General features: G+C 40.4%; 1 protein-coding gene across 4 annotated transcripts; it reads left to right on the top strand.

The window, feature by feature from the left end:
• Nucleotides 1-1,006: 1,006 nt before the first annotated feature.
• Nucleotides 1,007-5,236, top strand: LOC147640938 (pentatricopeptide repeat-containing protein At3g03580-like). Of its 4 annotated transcripts, none has more exons than XM_086816711.1 (4): nucleotides 1,007-1,416; nucleotides 1,506-1,561; nucleotides 1,847-2,022; nucleotides 2,462-5,236. In XM_086816711.1, the coding sequence occupies exons 1-4, from the start codon at nucleotides 1,260-1,262 to the stop codon at nucleotides 5,232-5,234; spliced, it is 3,162 nt and encodes a 1,053-aa protein (XP_086672837.1). In that variant the 5' UTR covers nucleotides 1,007-1,259; the 3' UTR covers nucleotides 5,235-5,236. The 4 variants fall into 4 exon arrangements, with proteins under 4 accessions (XP_086672837.1, XP_086672846.1, XP_086672855.1 ...); XM_086816720.1 differs by having other exon boundaries at nucleotides 2,471-5,236; XM_086816729.1 differs by having other exon boundaries at nucleotides 2,498-5,236.
• Nucleotides 5,237-20,128: the final 14,892 nt, after the last annotated feature.

The raw sequence follows: 20,128 nt of genomic DNA on the forward strand, positions 1-20,128 counted from the left end.
ATATAACTTATTATCATGAACGCCTATTGCAAAGATGAATTCCAGGGCTATTTTCCACAAGTACTACGTTGATTGGGTTAACAATATAAAAATGTAACCCTCACTCTATTTTATAATAGGTTAAGTTAGCTCATGTTTTGTAAGCTACGAGAAGCCATGGTTGAGCAACTTGACACATAAGTCTTTAGTGGGGCCTTGGTGGGGTGAGATGGTATTGGTAGGTTTGGCACATTTTCATATAGTCTTCAGGTAGGTCCAAACCGTTAGCTAAAAAACAAGATGCCTCGAGGTTGGTAGACTTTACGCTTGGATACCTTGTCCTCTTGACATTGCGAGGCCAAAACATGGGGCTCAAGCTAAGCCTAGATACTGGCACTGACTAAGACCGCGGACCAAGTATACATTGTGGATAGTGGCACCAATATTGAATACATACCTATACAGTCGAGCGTGTATTATATAGATGTAATATGAAGCCTACCTGTACACAATTCATCAACCATAACTATACAACCACACTCTAATAGCCATCTAAGCCGCCCTTACGAGTGAGCGCATGTGTGGAATGTAGCTTCTTCTTCTCTTTGTCAATTGGTCTTACGGCGTGTTTTTTAATAAGATCTTACATTTTGTGAGTGTTCTAGGTTTACATTGTAGGTTAGCTTACACATGTTGGTCATAATGCCTCCTCTTGCTCTCTAAAATAAAGTTTCTCTGCCCAAGCACATATTGCAAGATTGAAATGTGAACAACATCACGCTTGCAAAACTTGAGCTTAAAGAAGAGATTGTTGAACATGCATGAAGGAAATCTATATAGATAAAGGAAATGGTAGAAGAAGACATTGCTAAACATGCTTGAAGGAAATGTATATAGATGAAGAAAATTGTAGAAGACATTGCCTGAACATGTTTGAAGGAAGGGGGTGTGGATGATAGCTTCTTTTAGAGGCTCCAAAAAAACGAAAGCAGAAAAAAAAAAGAGTGTTATACCCTTCCGCAAAAATAATTTGATTTTTCATTAAAACGCCTAGGTTATTTTTCCTAAATGGACGTTATGTCAAACGTGGGCGGGCGAGTGCCCGGGCAGTTAGTGTGAAACACACTCTCCCCTCTTTGTTGAGGAGTCCGTCTCTCTCTCTCTCTCACACACACAGCTTCCCTATGTTCCAACCAGATTGATTAGATGATATAGACAAGCTGCAAATCTGTGGAAATTATCGAACTCATCTTTCCCTTGGCAGTAATCGTTCCTTAATCATGCTTCGGCCCCCGCAGAACGGCCTCACAGAGGACGGGATCCCTTGGTGTTGCATGCATGATCATCATCATCAATGCCATCCCAAATTCATGGCATATAGATGTCATGTAGCACACCATCATGTGTGGCAATCTATGGAGCGCAACAAAAACCAAAGTGCGTGTTTTTTTTTTTTGGCTGCAGAATTCTGTTTTTTTTCCCTCAAAGAGTTCTCATCCATGGCTTCTTGTTGCGCTTTCATGCAGATAAACTACGTGAAAAGCTAGCTCGGATGGGCCATCTCTCTGGGGATGCAAATAGGGTACTCTACATTCTGCCCAGTATTCATTTGTGCCATTGATAAAAGTTAATAAGGGTTAGGTTTATGACCTATCTTTGATTCTGAAATTCAAATAGAAATATTTGAGTACTGTTATATATGTATGTGTATATTTATTTACTATATTATTCATTTTATTTACTGGATTTTTTTTATGATTAGTAAAAAAGACGCCCCCCCCTCTTCAATTCTGAAAGATAAGTTATATATATATATATAAGTTTTTCAATCCACTTGTGTGACGATTTGTATGTATGCTGCCTCCAGGTCCTTTGTAGCAGCACAAAGGAGGCATCATCCACCATAGTTTGGCACAACCCTTCTGTGGTTGAAGCAAATCTAAATGCCGCCAATCACGTGACCCTTTCACATGAAGCTGGAGGAGTATCTTCTTGTGATCGTCACTTCAATCCCGAAGGTCCGAGAGAGTCTACCATCTTCAGGTGCTCTTTTGATACTATTCATTTTTCCCATGGAATTTTTTGTGAAGCTTTTGTGCACTTTGTTAGAATCTTTTTTTTTTTTTGAGACATTGTAAGAGACTTCAAGGGTATGTCATGTAACATTCACGCAATTGTCAACATAATCCAGGTTGTGGGTGGGATTGGTATTAGCCCAGATCAGTCCCTACCCTTCAGTTGGATTGACCCCTCTTAATGCACAAAAATATGTATGTGAAGACCTCAAGTCTAAATATTTGGGTGGGATTGGACAGACAAGCCCCTCATCATCATCCCTACAGTTGGGCCGGTCTCCCTGTGGGAAGGGGGGCTTGTGTAAAAATTCTAAGGTTAAGGTCTTTTTGAAACAGGACCACATGACAATCAAGTCTTTGTAAATTAAGCTTCATTAAATCATGGCTGTAATGTTCCTACCGTGCAGGGAAGTGAAGAATGATAATTTTAGTAGAACATGCAGGGAGGTCCAACTGAATGATGCAATTGAGGTCGTGAAACATTTCCTTCAAGGATGTAAATACGTTCCATCTAACATCCTCTTTCAGCTTCTTGGACGGTGCATCAATGAGTATGATCTGGCGGCAGGAAGAGAAGTGCATTTGCTCATACAGCGCAGTGGACTTGAATCCGATCCTTTCCTTGGGAGCCATCTGGTTCGGATGTTCACACATTTTGAGAGTTTGTATGAAGCAAATGAAGTATTTGGCAAGCTTGTGAAACCCAATGTGTTCGCCTGGAGTGCAATTATTTCAGCACATGTGAAGCTTGGGGACTATGAGCACGCTATTGGTTTGTATAAACAAATGCGAGAGGCAAGGGTAGAACCGGATGGGCATGTTTTTGTGGAAGTCTTGAAAGCATGCTCAAGTGCAACGACAGTGGAGCATGGACAGCAGATACATGCTCATATTATTCAATGTGGTTTGGAGTATGATGCATTTGTAGGCAGTTCCCTTGTGGACCTATATGTGAAATGTGGGAGTCTTCGAGATGCCCAATTGGTGTTTGACAGGTTGCCCAAACAAGATGCTGTGCCTTGGAGCACGTTAATGTCAGGGTACATCCATTATGGGCATGGTAAGGAGGCTCTTGAACTTTTTGAACAAATGCAACAAGATTGGACTGAACCTGACCAGGTCACGTTCGTGTGCCTTCTGACAGCATGTTCCACCATAGGAGGCCTAGATCAGGGAAGGCGGATCCACAACTACATTATTGCATATGGAGTTTTGATAAATTCATATGTTGGGAATGCTCTTGTTGACATGTATGTTAAATGTAGCAGCCTCGAGGATGCACAGGGGGTATTTGACCACTTGCACATTCGGAATGTTGTGACATGGAGCTCATTGATATCAGGGTATGCTCAATATGGATATGGTCAGGAGGCTCTTCAACTTTTTGATCAAATGCAGCAGCAGGGTTTGCAGCCAAATGAAGTTACATACATAGGCATTTTAAAAGCATGCTCAGTCCTAGAGCAAGGCAGACAGATGCACAATTGTATAATTCGGCATGGCTTTGAGCTCAATTTGCTAGTTGGTAGTGCTCTTGTTGACTTGTATGTGAAATGTGGAAGCCTTCTTGATGCACGTATTGTATTCGACTCTTTGACTCAGCGGAATGTCATTACTTGGAGTACATTGATTGCAGGGCACATTCAACGTGGGCTTGATCAAGAAGCATTCCAGCTTTTTGAGAAAATGCAAGAGCATGGCATAGAACCAAACCCGATAACTTTTATTTCCACCCTTAAAGCGTGCTCATCGCTAGCAATCCCAGAGCGGGGATGGCGGTTGCATTCCCATGTTATTGATAGTGGGCTTGAGTCACATATTTTTGTTGGGAATGCTCTTATTGACATGTATGCCAAATGTGGAAGCCTTGAAGATGCTTGTGTCGTGTTCCAGAGAATACCTGATCGGGATGTTGTGTCATGGACTGCCGTTTTAGGAATGTATGCTGAGGAGGATGCTCGGGGCTTGGAGGGTGTTCGGGTATTTGAGCAAATGAAACAAGATGGCATTGAGCCAAATGCCATCACATATGGTTATGTTTTAAAAATATTGACCAGCATGGCAGCTCTAGAACAAGGCCAACAGATTCATGCTTGCATTGTTGAAAGTGGGCTTGAGTTGGGTGCTCTGGTCGGCAATGCTCTCCTTGACATCTACTCCAAATGTGGGAGGCTGGAGGACGCATTTGTGGTATTTGAAAGAATGCCCAAGAAAGAAGTTGAAACCTGGAGTGCTATGCTTATGGGGTGTGCCCAACACAGGGACTATTCATCAGCCTTGAAAATCTTTAAGGGCATGCAATGCTCAGGTCTGAAACCGGACGGGGTCATGTTTTTATGCCTTCTCTCAGCATGCAATTTTGTCGGCTTATTGGATGAAAGTCGTCTACATTTTAAGTCCATGAGAGATGACCTTGGCATCATTCCAACGCTAGAGCATTGCAACTCTATGGTTGACATCCTTGGCCATGCAGGCTGTTTGGATGAGGCTGAAGATCTACTGGAAACCAATCCATTTGGGCCTAATGTAGTGGGGTGGACATCTTTACTCAATTGTTGCAAAATACATGTCAATGTGGGCTTTGCAAGAAGATCCTTTGACCGTGTTGTTATGCTGGACCAAGAAAGCTCTGCTGGGTATGTGCTCATGTCAAAGCTATATTCTCATGTGGGTATGCGGGCTTGTGCAGAGGAAATAGAAGACATGAGAAGGTACAGAAATGGGTGGAAGAAGCCAGCACATGCATTCATTGAGGTTGAAAACCGGGTACATGACTTTGCAGTGGGAGACAAACTCCACCCACAAAGTGCTGATATATATGCAAAGCTTGATGCATTAAGTGTGCAAATGAAGGAAGAAGGATATAGGCCACGTCTGGATCTAGTGCTGGGTCCTATGTCACCTGAGAAGAAGGAAGATGCTTTGTGTGGGCACTCTGAGAAGCTGGCCATAGCGTTTGGCCTCATCAGTTCACCCCACGGCTCAACCATTCGCATATCAAAGAATATACGGATGTGTGGCGACTGCCATAATGCATCTAAGTTCATTTCCAGGGTTGAGATGCGAGAGATTATTGTAACTGATACATACTGCATACACCGGTTTCAAGATGGTACGTGCTCTTGTAAAGATTATTCTTATGAAAATTTTAAAGATGAGATATTACAAACACTTCATTAAAAGTAATTCTTTATCTTAGGCGGCCTTAAGAACCTCCTCTTTTCACCTGTGTAGACTAGTCCTAGAGGCGGATAGTGGGCTGCAGAACCGCCTGGTGGTTGCCAGGTGTAGTATGGGATCTTTGGTAGTCTTCCTTGAGCAAGGTGGTCTATATGTAAAGGTAATTAAAGATGTGTCTTTACATTTCTTAAAACAATCTGTCCTATATTGTGCAACCATACATCATGTAGAATGAGCTTTTAGCATTTGTACTCTTAAATTTGAAAAAAAACATATCTAAGAATCCTTAATAATTGAGAAAGTCTCCTGTTTGAAGTATATAAGAAGTGTAATAGGAAGGGTTGATCTACAAGTAAAGAAGTGCGAAGAACGAGAAAAACGACAAGTATATGAGAAAGTGTAATCGGAAGGGTTGATCTCCAAGTAAAGAAGTGCAAAGAACAAGACCATCTACTCAAACTTTCGTATTAGGATTCTCCTTTGATAAAATTGGCTTTATATAGACTTGCATTGTAGCTAGAGGCTTGGAACTCGTATTCCATGTTTATCCCCTATGAGAATAGTGAAATAGTCCCAAATTTTAATGTGTTCCCCACTAGCATCTATCATAACAATGTGCCGAGGGTTGATTGTCGGTTGTCCCAAAGATACCCAAGTTTCCTTGGATATGATGTTGTGATTGGATTCAAGACTAATAATTGATTTTATTTGTTCAACATCTTTTCCCATTCCTCAAATGGAATCATGGACGTCTTGAGTTTTAGCTTCAATTTCACTTGTAGTTTCAATTTTCCATTCGCTTTTAGACATAATAAATTGAATCTTCATTCCCTGTTTTACTCATAAAGAGTTAGTCTAGAGTATAATTATCCTCACTCTAGCTCTCAACATTGTCACGATTGCTTAATGTGGTGCCTACTAGTGTGTACAATTATAATGGAATTTGTAGGTCCACTCATCATCCTTTACTGAGATTTGTTCAGCATCTTGTGAATCCTTTGGAGATTCATGTGTGGCATCAGAATACCCTTCTATATACACTTTTAGGTGTAGGTACAAAGCATGACTAGATCCACCTTATGCAGTCCACGATAATAGAAGTACTACAATGTTGGTCTAATTGCTTCCTTTGTAGTTTCTTTCCATTTTGTTTCTTTTTGTACGAAGGGAATTTGATTTGCCAATGAGATGGTTCTCATGCACTTGGTTAGAGACACTGTGAGGTGTCTTGACCCATAATTTTAAAATAACTATAGTATAGAAATATTGGCTTAGGGTGAGTTCGGGTGGTAGTGCTTCCAATACACTGCATTTGATACACAATTTGAAGGGGTTTTCGTGGTGATGTTCGTTTGAGTTCATCCTCTTTTCGAAATTTCTTTCCACAGTTTTCAAGCAAGATTGTGTAGAATTTTGTGACTGACATTTTCTTCTATAGGCTTAGACGAGGAAGAGTTGATTTCACAATTTTCATCCATTATGTTGTCGTCTAAATGGATTGTTTCTTACAACATTGAGCAATTTGAGACTATAAGCATGTAGCCAAAATGTGTAACCATGTGTGAATACTCCTTATGAGTGTACTAAGTGTGTGTGTGAATAGCCTCTTAGGCTTGGGTTTGATATTGTGCAAGTGTGTAGAAAGTTTCCAAGTTTCCACTTGGTTGAGTCAAAAAAAAGAAAAGAAAGGAAATCAATAAAATACTCATTGAGTCGTGCAAATCCTCACACTTGAGCTTGTGTTTCTCTCTCTACCTCTCTCTGTCCGTCCGTCGTCTCTAGCCATGGCTATCTTCGAGCTACCATAGCTGTGCCTTATCAGAGCCTTTCGAACTCCTCCACCTGCAGTGTGTCTTTCCTTCCACACAGCAGTTACCAAGTGACCTTTTGTGCTGCACCTCACCCATGTAGTCTTGGTTGAAGCTCACCCGCCGTTTGTCCTGCCGGCTGTCGTCTCTGCTCTCCTTCGTCGGCCTCTTTTTCACATCTCGTTGGCAAGCATCGGACAACGCTTAACGTTGCAGCCCTTCTGTTCTGCCTGCATAGCAGAAGGCGCCGTGCTTAATCTCTTCGCAGCACCATCTCTGTATGCTGGTCTCGTCCGCCACCCGTTCACTACTGAAGTGCTTGACCTGCTGCCACCCGTTGAAGACGTCCACGACCACTGGCTAGCGCCGAATTGTTGCCAACCAGCGATTCGCCTGCCTCAGCCACACGCCAAAGATTAAAAAAAGCCTTAAATTTTTTTTATTTTATTGTATTTTCTCTCGGCCGCTTTTCGCTGTACTTGCCATCTGTTAAGGCCATCTATTAAAGCTTTAAGCCTTAATACTAAGGCTTTTAAGAGTGCGTTCACATGGAGATAAAAATGAACGTGATTGTACTTACCCTTAATACTAAGGCTTTTAAGAGTGAGTTCACATGGAGATAAAAATGGAAGTGATTGTACTTAGCCATGTGGAATTTTTCACGACAGTTTCTATGGCCATCATTGTCTTCATCGTGGGCATCTTCATCCGCATGACCTTCACCAAGTCATCAAGTTCATCTTCATCATCATCATCCAGATGTGGATCCCAAGCGATGATTGCTTGGAAACACTATCGTAAAAGGCATCTCGTGATCGACACTCCTTCAAGTGAGGGGAGACCCCTCTTCCTCGACATTTTCATTTAGTTTTCTATGTGTGTAGGGTTCTTTGCCTGAGTAGTCCCCCAAATATGAATAAATAATGTGTGTCAATCTTTTTTTGTGGAAGCTTTGAATCCCTTCATCTAAGCAGAGGGGGGTTCTTATGTTGAGAACCACCATGCTTTTTAGGTTACTCATGCTACCAAGGACCTCTTGGCCTGCCATTTGACAAGAAACCTGCACTAGGATTTGTTTCAATTGCCTAAGGGGTTTAGAGCATCTATTGTATCCAGATTTGTATCAGTCTAGAACATCTTAGTATCCAGATTAGTACATCTGTTGTATCTTAATTTGTATCAGCCAGCCTAGAACATCTGTGAATCCAGATCTATATCATTCCCTAGGCATTAGAACATCTGTTATAGGGGGTTTTTAGAGACAACACATGTTCTCCTGCCATTTATCATTGTACGAGGTCCAAAGTCAAAGGGCAAGCATGTAGCCAAAGTGTGTAACTATGTGTGAATACTCCTTATGAGCGTACTAGAGTGTGTTTGTGTGTGAATAGCCTCTTAGGCTTGGATTTGATGTTGTGCAAGTGTGTAGGAAGTTTCCTTAGGGAGACTTGGTCTAGATTTGATTGAGTCAAAAGATAAGGCTAAAAAGCCTATAAATGCATGTATTTGGTGGAGGTTTTATAAAATCAATAAAATACTCATTGAGGCATGCAAATCCTCTCTCACTTGAGCTTGTGTTTCTCTCTCTAGCTCTCTCTCTCTCTCTCTCCTTGTGTCTCTAAGATTCAGCCATGACTATCTTCGAGCCACCATAGTTGTGCATTAACCCTGATTTCTACAAAGATGATATCTTGCCTTGTAAAAAAGAGAGTGGAGAGAATGCCAACGGGGGAAGCCTCTAATGTTTGCGTGGGCCAACACCACCCTACCTCCTCCACATGAGCCTCCTTCACCACTCCCTAGTATTATTTCCCCCCTTGGTTTGCATGAACCATGTGAGCCTCTCTCTCCTCCTCCTCTTCCTCCTTCTAGTGTGAATGCAAGAGCCACCATTGGCAAGCTAGCCATACATCGTCATGTGTCCAAGCTCATTTGTAACTTTTTTCAGGATCTCACTCCTATGTTACAATTTATTGTTCTCACATCCTTATTGACCATCGTGACCTAGCCAAGTGTAGGGTTATTACTAGGATTTACGAGTGTTGGTGAGTGTCAAGAAAGGAGAGAGGGTGTCTAGGTTCTCAATAGTGTTTGTCGCTCATATGCGTCAATCAAGAAGAGGAATAATTTGGATGCATTGGTTGTTCGTCACATTATTATAGCAGTCTCATAAGTAGTAAACTAATGGAGATTAGGAAGAAAGGGAACTGTAAACAATGAAAATGAGGGAGAGGGGGAGGGGCTTTTATAGCTCGATCAAGTTAGGGTAAGGGTATTTGACACAAGGGTGAGCCAAACACACTCAAATGTAGCTGTAAATGCCACCTTGTACTCAGCTTCATAGCTAGAAGTGACCATAGTGGGTAGCGTCTTGCTAAGCCATGTTATACATGAATCATCGAGGCAAGAGTAAAAACCACTCATGGGACACTTGTGTGTCATAACATCCAGCCCAGTCTGAGTCTGTAAATGCACGCAGTTACCCGTGATTTACCCCCTTGGGATAAAATAACCCAAAGTGCATAGTTTCCTTTTGGTAACGGAACACCCGTTTGATAGACTACCAATGCTTTGTGCCTGGGCTATGCATTGCTCAATATTGAGACCACATACTGAATGTCAAGCCTAGTGTTGCACAAAAATAAAAGGCATCCAATAGCTTCTTGATACAAGCCAACATCAAAAGAGTCACCTCCATCTTCAAGACTTAGTCCGTAAACTTGGCTCCACAAGTGTAGCCACAGGTTTACAGTCTTCAAGTTTGAACCTCTTCAACAATGCTTCTATGTATTTCCTTTACGGCATAACAATGCCATCATTACACTACCAAAACTCAATGCCCAAGTAATAGTGCAATGGTCCAAGATCAGACATCTGAAAAGACTTCTCTAAATTAGCTATAAAAGCTGAAATATGATCATCATTAGGGCCTGTGCAACATGTCATCGTATAACACGATGATCGATAAAACATCCTTAGTCTCCTTAATATAGAGGATACTATCAGTTGGGATGTTGCAAAAACCCTGTGTAACCAAGTATGCATGTATCTTTTCATACCATGCTCTAGGAGCCTACTTAAGACCATATAAAGCTTTCTTCAATCTGCATACTTTTGATTCTTGACTTTTATGAAGAAAACCACGAGGTTGAGATATATAGACCTCCTCATGAAAATCTCCATTCAAGAAATAAGTTTTGATATCCAACTGACATACATTTCAACCTTTATGTGCTGCAAATGCAATTATAGTCTGCATGGTAGTCATACGACATGTGGGTGCAAAGGTTTAACCTAGTCAATGCCTTTCTCTTGTGCATAACCCTTTGCAACAAGCCTAGCTTTGTATCGCTCAACACTGCTATCCTCTTTACGTTTAAGCTTGTAAACCCACTTTATACCAATTATAGTCTGCATGGTAGTCATACGACATGTGCAAAGGTTTAACCTAGTCAATGCCTTTCTCTTGTGCATAACCCTTTGCAACAAGCCTAACTTTGTATCACTCAACACTGCCATCCTCTTTACGTTTAAGCTTGTAAACCCACTTTATACCAATGGTCCAAGAGGAAAGTCTACCAAATCCTATGTATCATTTTTTAGTATCAAATCATACTTAGATTGCATATCGCTCATCCAATTTTCAAATTCCTTTGCTTCATCAAAGGAGACACGTTTGAGAGCCTACATGTGTTCTACTAGGAGTGGCAAATTTGTTATCACGTAGTGTTTGCATGATGAGAGGCTTACACGTGTTCTGCTAGGCAAAGGAGTGGCTAATTTGTTGTTGCGTAGTGTTTGCACTAGCCATTTTGGCATACTTTTTGACTCCACAATTTCCCTTCTTTCCTCATCAACTACATCATCCACATTTGCCTCATCAATAGGCTGATCTGCAAGCTGAGAAACATGCTGATTTGTAACATGTGTGGGTTGATTTTCAGCATTCCTTGGATTACCCAAATGCTCTATATCAATGTGTTGCATTAAACAATGGAAGGAGAGTGACAAATATGTCCTGCAAACATACATTTTGCTATTTTTTTACATAAAAGCAAGGGATAAATTGCATCTTCCACAAATACAACATCTCTACTCACAAGAATCCACTTGGTAGCAGAATGATAGACATGGTAGTCCTTACTTTCTGGGCTGTATCCCATAAAAAGACATTTAATAGCCTTATCATCAAGCTTTCTACAAAGTTTCTAAGGCACAAGTGCATAAGCAAGACAACCAAAAATGCATAAGTGAGCCATAGAGGGCTTTCTGCCATTCCAAGCTTCAAAATGCATAATTGTAAGCAAAGCCTTTGTGGAACACCTATTCAAAACATACGTTGCACACATGATTGCTTCAGCCCCAAAAACCATGAGGTTACTCCTGACTTTTGACCATACAACATGCCATCTCCATGGGAGATGGCATCTCCATGGGAGATCTGTTTTTAATGTTTAGCTACACTATTTTTCTAAGGTGTATAGGGCACATTACATTGGTATTTTATCCCGTTATCAGCCATGCATGCATGAAACTCCTTAGACATATACTCCCCCCTCGATTAGTACATAGGGTACCAATCTTACATGTAGAAGCATTTTAAACCATAGTAGCAAAGTGTCTAAAGCACATAAAAACCTTTGATTTGTATTTCAATTGGATATACCCAGGTATGCCTGGAATAATCATTAATGAATGTGACAAAATAGAGGTAGCATCCAATAGATGGTGTCCTCATAGGACCACATACATCATTCTCTATAAGCTGTAATTTTTGGATAGCTCTAATTGAACCATCTTTGGAAAATGATGCCCGTTGCATTTTTCCAAGAATACAATCCTCACAAATATGTTTAATAGGGATTTAGGATATGGCAGCTCAGACAACATGTTATGTTTATGCAAACAGAGCAAATTGTCAAAGTTCAAGGGACCAAAGCGTGCATGCCACAGCTTAGCATCGCCCATTTCCTTTGTGGCAAAAACTGTACATGTAGTTGCCTTTATCTTTCATATCCATCTAGCCTATACAGGCCATGAGATAAAGTACCAGAATCAACAATTGTCTTGCTGTCAGTGTGCGATCATGAACAATACATCTGTCATCCTCAAATTGAACCACTAAGCTAGCCTTAGTAATGGTAGAGACAAATAATAAGTTCTTCTTGATCCCTAGTACATATAATACATATGAAAGCGTGATTGTTCCACCATTTGCAAGTAGTGAGAAAAAATTTATCAACTCCCATTACAAGCTATGAGGAGTTATTTGCACATGTTACAATGTTTCCCTGTGGAGCAGATTTGAGTGATGAGAACAAACTGCAATGATGAGAAGTAATGTGCTTACTAACACCACTGTCAAAATACCAGACATGTACATTAACATCCATGCATACATCCTTATGCGAAGGGTCATAACTGCATTGCACAATGAAAGCCCAATCATTATATACATAGTTTGCAAATTCTTTGTTTTTTGCATTAGATGTTGATGCATCAGCTACATCCATACCTGAGTCTTTCTTTTTCTCCTTCTCCAGTCGTTTCCTGCACTCGTTAATGTAGTGTGACCAGGTTTCGTGCAATAGTTGCATTTTCCCTTTTTCTTCAGCTTGTCGCTTTCCTTGTCTGCAAGCTTTCCCGATGACTCTGATTTCGGCTTGTAACTACCATGAGAGGAAAGGATTTACCTTTACCTCTTTGTTGAGTGGCAGAAAAAGCATGATCTCCTGGTATGGATGAGAGATTTGTTTTGCCTAGATTTCTCTTTTTGCAAGAGCACAAAAACCAACTCCTCAAACTTCAAGGCATTTGAATTGCCTTTCATCAATGAGTCTAATGTAGAAGAAAAACCTTGATATGAATCTGGCAACGCATTCAAGATAGTAGGCACCAATGAACTGTCAGGATATATTTCATCAACACTTTAATATCCTTGATTTTTGTAAGGAAATGGAGTCTCCCTCATCCACTCTAATTTTTTGTAATATCCTTGATTTTTTGTAAGGAAATGGAGTCTCCCTCATCCACTCTAATTTCTTACGTATAAAAGCAACATGTGCTTCATTACATACATGCACATCTCTTCCATCCCACTTTGTTTGTTCTTGCATAGAAGGTATGCTATGTTGTGGTAAATGCACCACATGAAACTAAGTCCGTGTCTACAAATGTGCCTTTTGCATTATGTTCATCAGAAGAACCATGACGTTTCTCAATACCATCCATAGCCCTTTGGCTACATCCCACATCATATAAGACCATAACCGGTAGTTTGTCCCGTCAAGCTTATCCTCAATAGATAACATCTAAAATACATCACTTTCTGCCATTTTTGATAATACCCAAGCAAGTACTCACACAACCTGCAAAGTGCAAAGTGCTCTTTGATGCAACCAAGGTGGCTGCTTCTAATAAGGTCGCTTTGACAATGGAGACCTACAACAACAAGGTGTATAAAAGAAATGCAAAGTACAGTGAGTAAGAATTTTACTCATAAGATGCAGAGATCGATGTCGTTAAAGTGAGGCCTGTAGATGATTTCTCATATATCTGCACACCCGTTTGTAGATCTGATAAAACTACTCCAGAATCCAATGAACAGTGCAAATCCGATCCCCGAAGATGTAGAAAACCGAAAACTTCATGAACGGCCCCCAAAATGCACTTGAAACAAAAATCAAATTGAAAGTTTCAGTACAAAGTAGTACACGTTTCACGATCCTCTTTCTTCTCCCAAAAGGACTCCTTGATCCGATTCAAGAAGACATGCAACTCGGGGTGAAGGGTAGGCAACGAGGAGCGTATGCTCTGATACCAAATGTTGGAAATAGGGGTTCAGGAATGCGCACACACACACGTGCACAAACACACACACAATAGAGAAGCTCAAGGGAGCACACAATGAGATGATAGATAGATAATGAATGTGTGCTATACTAAGAAGATAAGTATACCCGAAGATGGGTGTATACTAGTACGTGGGAGAAAACCTCCTATAAAGAGGGAAAACGTACCTGGCTGGTCCTAGCCTTCACACACATCACTACCAAATATGGCTACATCATTTTCATAGGAGCAACTAGATTTGTTTTATAGCATGCATTCATTTGACAATGGTCTCCAATCTGCGTATTGTTGTAATCCTTGGAGTTGTACCACTTTTGTTATGTTTTCATCGAAGGATGATGAAACATTTTAAATCTTGAGGTGAGTTAGGGTTAGGATTAGGTAGGAGATAGTATACATGATTTGTATATTCATATGTGTGGAAATATAAATGATTATATCTAGTCAATATAGATACTACGAATAGGTTTTGCAGCATTGCATAGGGCAAAGATGGTATTGTTGACAGTACGCAAAACACATTGGAAATATAGGAAGTCTCACTTGAAGGACAAACCGATGTGGCACTTGCCCCTCCCTTCGAGCTTAAGTGAATGGCTAATGTGGTGATTGTTAGTGTAAAGAGAAAAACATTGTTAGTGAAAGAGGAATGCTACTGTAAAGTTGTAGATATGAGAAAAGGAATTCCAAGAAACTCAAATCAATGCCTGAAGATGTGAAAATGAGCTTTATGTGGTAATGAAGACACGTAAAGCATAGTAGGCTTGCATTTGAAACGAGGCAATGTAGAAGGACTCTATTCAAGTATAGAATAAGTCCTATTTTTTTAAAACCCAAATCTTATGAGCATTTTATGCCTTTTTTCCAAACATGATGAGATTGGTGTATGGAAGCATCAATTAGAAGCAAGCATGGCAAGAGAAGCTTCAAGAAATCCCCAAAATGCGACTTAATTCATTGCAATTTTTCCAAGAAAGGTAGGATATGATCAACAATGCTCAAGATTTTAAGAAGATTACAAGAATTGATACCAATGCAAGAATTGATCAACATTATCTCATGAAAATCCCCACATTATGATGAAAGAAAGCTTAATGAGCATGGAGAGCTCCATGTCTTGATGCATTGTGTAGAAATGGTATTAAGAGCTACAACTTTATCTCAAGCAAAACTATGGAGAATAGCAAAGGCAAAGAAATGGCACCAACTGAGAGAAATGAGGCGGCTGTTTACAAGGCTTTAGATGGCCATTTCGACGACTGTAGATGGAACATTTCATCTAGTAGCCATCGCCAAATGAAATGGCCAAGCTTCCTTTGCTAAGCGCTGCTCAAGACTCTTTCCAATTGCCAGTTTCTTTTCAAGACTCTTCTTTTGTTAGGTTGGTCTATTTTACGTGTTTGAAACCACTTTTTGTAATTGACTCGACGGGCCTATGGAATGGTGGCTTCTTCTTTGATTTTTAAGTCAGTGTGATTGCATTCATCATTGCTCATTTCTCAAATGTTGGTCATGTATTCTTGAGGGTCTTTCTTATCTCCCTTGTACATTGAGCACTCCATTTTAATCTTATCTCCCTTGTACATTGAGCACTCCATTTTAATCTTGGCTTTATGTTGCTTTTGATCCATAATGTTCCAAATGGAAAAACATTAGGTAGATGTTTTGTCCTTCTAGTTAGTCACTTCCTCTTGAACCACCAGTTGCTCCTCACTTTCTCAGTCTTCATAGTTAAATCTTATCCTCTCGATTCATGGATTTGGTCTACACTCCCATTATCTCCATGTTGCTTCCTTAGAATAGGCTTTTTGCAAAAAATGATGGTGAAATTCCCCTAGGACAAAAAACGGCTTGGTAAAAGAAATTTAGTCTAGTGTAAATAAGGCTTGGTCAACTGTTCTGCTAGGCTAGACAACTGATCTTCATGTGAATGCAATCAAGTAAGATTGTGCATAGGGTGGTCAATGTTGTAGGTGTGTCTAACCTATACTAGGAATATCTTCCTAGAAGTATCTTGAGTGTTGGATGTTGTTAATCCAATTCTAGGATTAACAAGAGCTACCGCCATTATCTTACATCAAAGAGACACGGTAGATACATCAAAGGGTCATACATTGAAGATATGAAGCAATAGCTTCCAAAGCTATAACTTGGACGGGCGTCCGTAATGGTGTGACGATGGAGTATTTATGGTGGCGATTCTAGCTTCAAGAGCGTGTGGTAGCAAGATAGGATAAAGTCCTAAGTGATGTACTTCATGGATATATTATGAGAGTAGTCATTGTAATAGCATTAGGCCTCTTATGAGCATAAAGTGCTCGGTCGGCCATAGTTTAAGTGAGTGTGAACACTTATGGCCATGTATATAAGTGAATTTCTTTCATAATACAACATACTCTCCCATTGTGCAATTGAGTCTTGATCTTGCTAATTCTCTTGCTAATCTCTCTCCCTAATGCATGCTAGTGAGTGTGTGTGAGTGAAGTGAGGTGAGAAGAGGGACGAGGACCCGTAGTGCAACGCGGCAGTGTGACAACTGTCGCAGAGGGAGACGCGGTGGAATTGCTTCTCAAGGAGTTGTAGTGCTTAGAGACCTCAAGGGTTACGGGCTCGGCCATTGGAAAGATCCTCACGACGTTTGCGGTTCACCAAATAATCTCTTTTTGGATATGTTTCAAGGAGGGTTAGGGGGAGCCATAACAGATGTTGTTGAATCCTACATGAATTTTTTATAGTACAAACCAATAGGATCACTAAATGTAGATGGGTGTTACTTTACCTTGGGTTTGCTAACCAATTACCAGGATAATATCCTAAAGAACACTTGGGTCACCAAGTAAGCTAACACTCGATCTATCATACACCCCAGGTGGAGTTACCCCCCGGGTGGAGTGTACATATTTGGGTTTGGTACTATTACCACTTGCAATGGTTTGAGAGTCTCTATAAGAATTAAAAGTGCACAATCATACGTGGTGCGTGTGAGTATATATAAAAGATATTAACACTTAATCAATAACCAATAACAATAATAAATATGACACAATTGAGAATAACCAAAAGATATCAACACTTAATCAATAACCAATACTAATAATAAATATGACACAATTGAATAGAACAAATGGAATTTTATTTTTCAAAAAAAGGGGTACAAAGTGTACAAAATGATCACAAAGAACTCAAAGTGAGATATAAATTGAGAATGAGCTAAAAACTTCAAGAGTTACAATTGAGAAATTGCTAGAGCTACAAGTGTGTCAAAACTCAAAAAGACATATGAGAGAGAGTTAGGAGTGATTATAGAACAACCCACTTAAAGGTCCACACACTAGCGCCATGTGTCTAGGTGGGTTACACATTGTCACCTCCTTCTTGGCCACCCACTCTACATCGCATTGTTCAATGTGGTAATCACTAAGCCATCTCAATCATCCTGGTGCAAACAATATCTCAGACTATTTTCTAATGACTTCTATGTGTGTGTGTGTGTGTGTGTGTGTGTGTGTGCATATATGTCTATATGTATACACATATGTATATATATGTGTATTATATATATATGTATATATTATATATGCACACACATACATACATACATACATACATACATACATATATATATATATGTATGTATGTATGTATGTATGTATGGATACATACATACATACATACATACATATATATATATATGTATGTATGTATGTATGTATGTATGGATACATACATACATACATACATACATATATATATATATGTATGTATGTATGTATGTATGTATGGATACATACATACATACATACATATATATATATATATGTATGTATATATATATATATATATATATATATATATATGTATATATATATGTATATATATATATATATATATGTATGTATGTATGTAATACATATATATATATATATATATATATATATATGAATGTATACATGCACACACACACACACACATACATGCACACACACACACACATATATATGAATGTATACATACACACACACGTGTGTGTGTGTGTGTGTGTTATGTATATATATGTACATATATAGATTACATCCTCTCTCTCTCTCTCTCTCTCTCTCTCTCTCTCTCTTCATATAATAGAAGATCTATTACCAAAATTACTTCACAAATGGCCACATGGCCGCCATGTGATGTACTAGATTTCCCTCTCACTAATTACTCCGAACCACACGTGTAGCTCGGAGTACCCTCATCCAATATATAGCCGTGTCATTCTCCACCAAATGAGCTGACCCGACAATGAAGATATGTGACATGTGGAAGCTTCGGGGTCTGACACTATCGTCCTAGGGATCCCACCAATCGGGTACCAATGCCAAAAGAACAAATGGGCCCTGCATGGAATAAGCATAACAAATTTGCTAAATCTATCAACTATAGTCAAGCACCGAGTATTACGCTTACTCGGACTGGGAGACAGATTCATGACAAAATCCATCATTATATCCCAGAAAGGTCCCTCAGGACTTGGTAAGGGTTGTAATAACAACCCTATCTTCTTCCCCCACGAGGAGCTTTTACCTTTTGACAAATATCACATTGTTTCACATGTGCAAACACATCTCACCTCATCTTTGGCCAATAACATTTTTGTTCTAACTTCTCTAAAGTCTAATTCATGCCCCGATGACCACCAGTAATGGCGTCATGTGAACGTCATGGAGAAGAGCTTCCCTGAATGACTTCATGACAAACAGTCGGCCTTTGTAGAAAAGCCAACCATCGCGTATCAAAAAATGGCATGGTCCTATGGCATCCACTGCCTGTTCCCACTGTGTAAGTACCAAACTCCTCAAAATCTGCGTACGTGTGTTTCCTGTCATCTAGTCCCATACCAATAAGGTCGTCTAAATCAAAGTCACGTGTCCCTTCTAGCTCAAAGCATCGGCCACTAAATTGGCCTTTCCTAGAAGGTCCTCAATCATACCACCAAATTTCTAGAAAATCTGGCTGCAACGGTGCTATCGGTCACTCCACTGTGCACTTGGCATTTTCTGCACCCAGCGTAATGCCTGATGGTGGTCAATGCGAACCTCAAAGTCACGGCGGCCACAAAGGAAATGTTTCCAATGTTTCAAGGCCTGAATACCTGTGAGGAGTTCCTGATCGTAGACCGAGTAATTCTTTTCCCCATGGGTAGTAACTTACGAGACATGAAAGCCACTGAATGGTCATTTTGTTGTAATACACCTCCAATTGTGATGCTACTCGCATAATCGATGATCACTTAGAACGGATCTTCCCAAGGTAAGCAGCACTAGACAAGGCACTTTTGACAAAGCCACCTCTTGAGGTTCTTGAATGCCTCCAATGCTTGCGAAGTCATTCGAGTCCGTTGCCTTTTAGTCTTGACCACCTTTAGCAGATCGGTGAGGTCCGCCACTAGAGATTTGAAAACTTATCTATGTGGGAGGAGTATGCTTGGCATATACCCACAAAGGAATTAGAATAATGCAAAATCTAAAAATAAAAGACTGACTTGACCTATTTTGGGTGAGATGAATCTCTGCCCTTGACTTCACCCTTCACCCTTGCGTTAACTTCTCCCTTGGCTATCCGGACCCTTGAGTAGCTGTAGCAATTTGTGAAATATGAGATAAACCCCTTCATGATGTGGTCGGCCAGTTCTACAAGAGCCTTCTGCTGAAAAAAGCTCATGACCAAATAAAATAGCAATTAACGCTAAATAAAACCAGCATTTTCACAATGCTGCCCTGGCCGGCCACCCTGCGCATGAACTTGGCTCTGCTGGGCAGCCTTGTGTAATCTGTATGGGAAATCCCCATACTTGTCCAAATAGTTGTTGCTATGCGTCCATTTGGTGTGGTCACCTGGTTAGGCTGGCCCATAGGCCCTGTCAGTTGCCTGGCCACGCCCCTTGGGCGGCTTGCCGACAGGTTGCCCAACCCACAGCTAGGGCAAGTGGGCATAGCATGGGGCCCTCCTGGCCCCTTAGGGTGGTTCTAGACCTCCCCATGCCCACTACATGAACCTTAGCTACTACGGGGTAGCCCTATGGGCTGGTCCCTATTCTACATGCAACCGTACATGTCTACTTAGAGGTTTGGCGTCCAGTTTCATACCAAATACACAGAACCACTAACATCATTCTAGAGGGAGACTCACAGCACGGACTGGCAGCGCGGACTGGCACTACTTCATGTGCAGGACAATGCACACCCCTAACCTCAG

The sequence above is a fragment of the Cibotium barometz genome, chromosome 2 (genome assembly GCF_041138505.1).
Source record: "Cibotium barometz isolate CiBa-2024 chromosome 2, ASM4113850v1, whole genome shotgun sequence".
NCBI classification, from domain to species: Eukaryota; Viridiplantae; Streptophyta; class Polypodiopsida; order Cyatheales; family Cibotiaceae; genus Cibotium; species Cibotium barometz.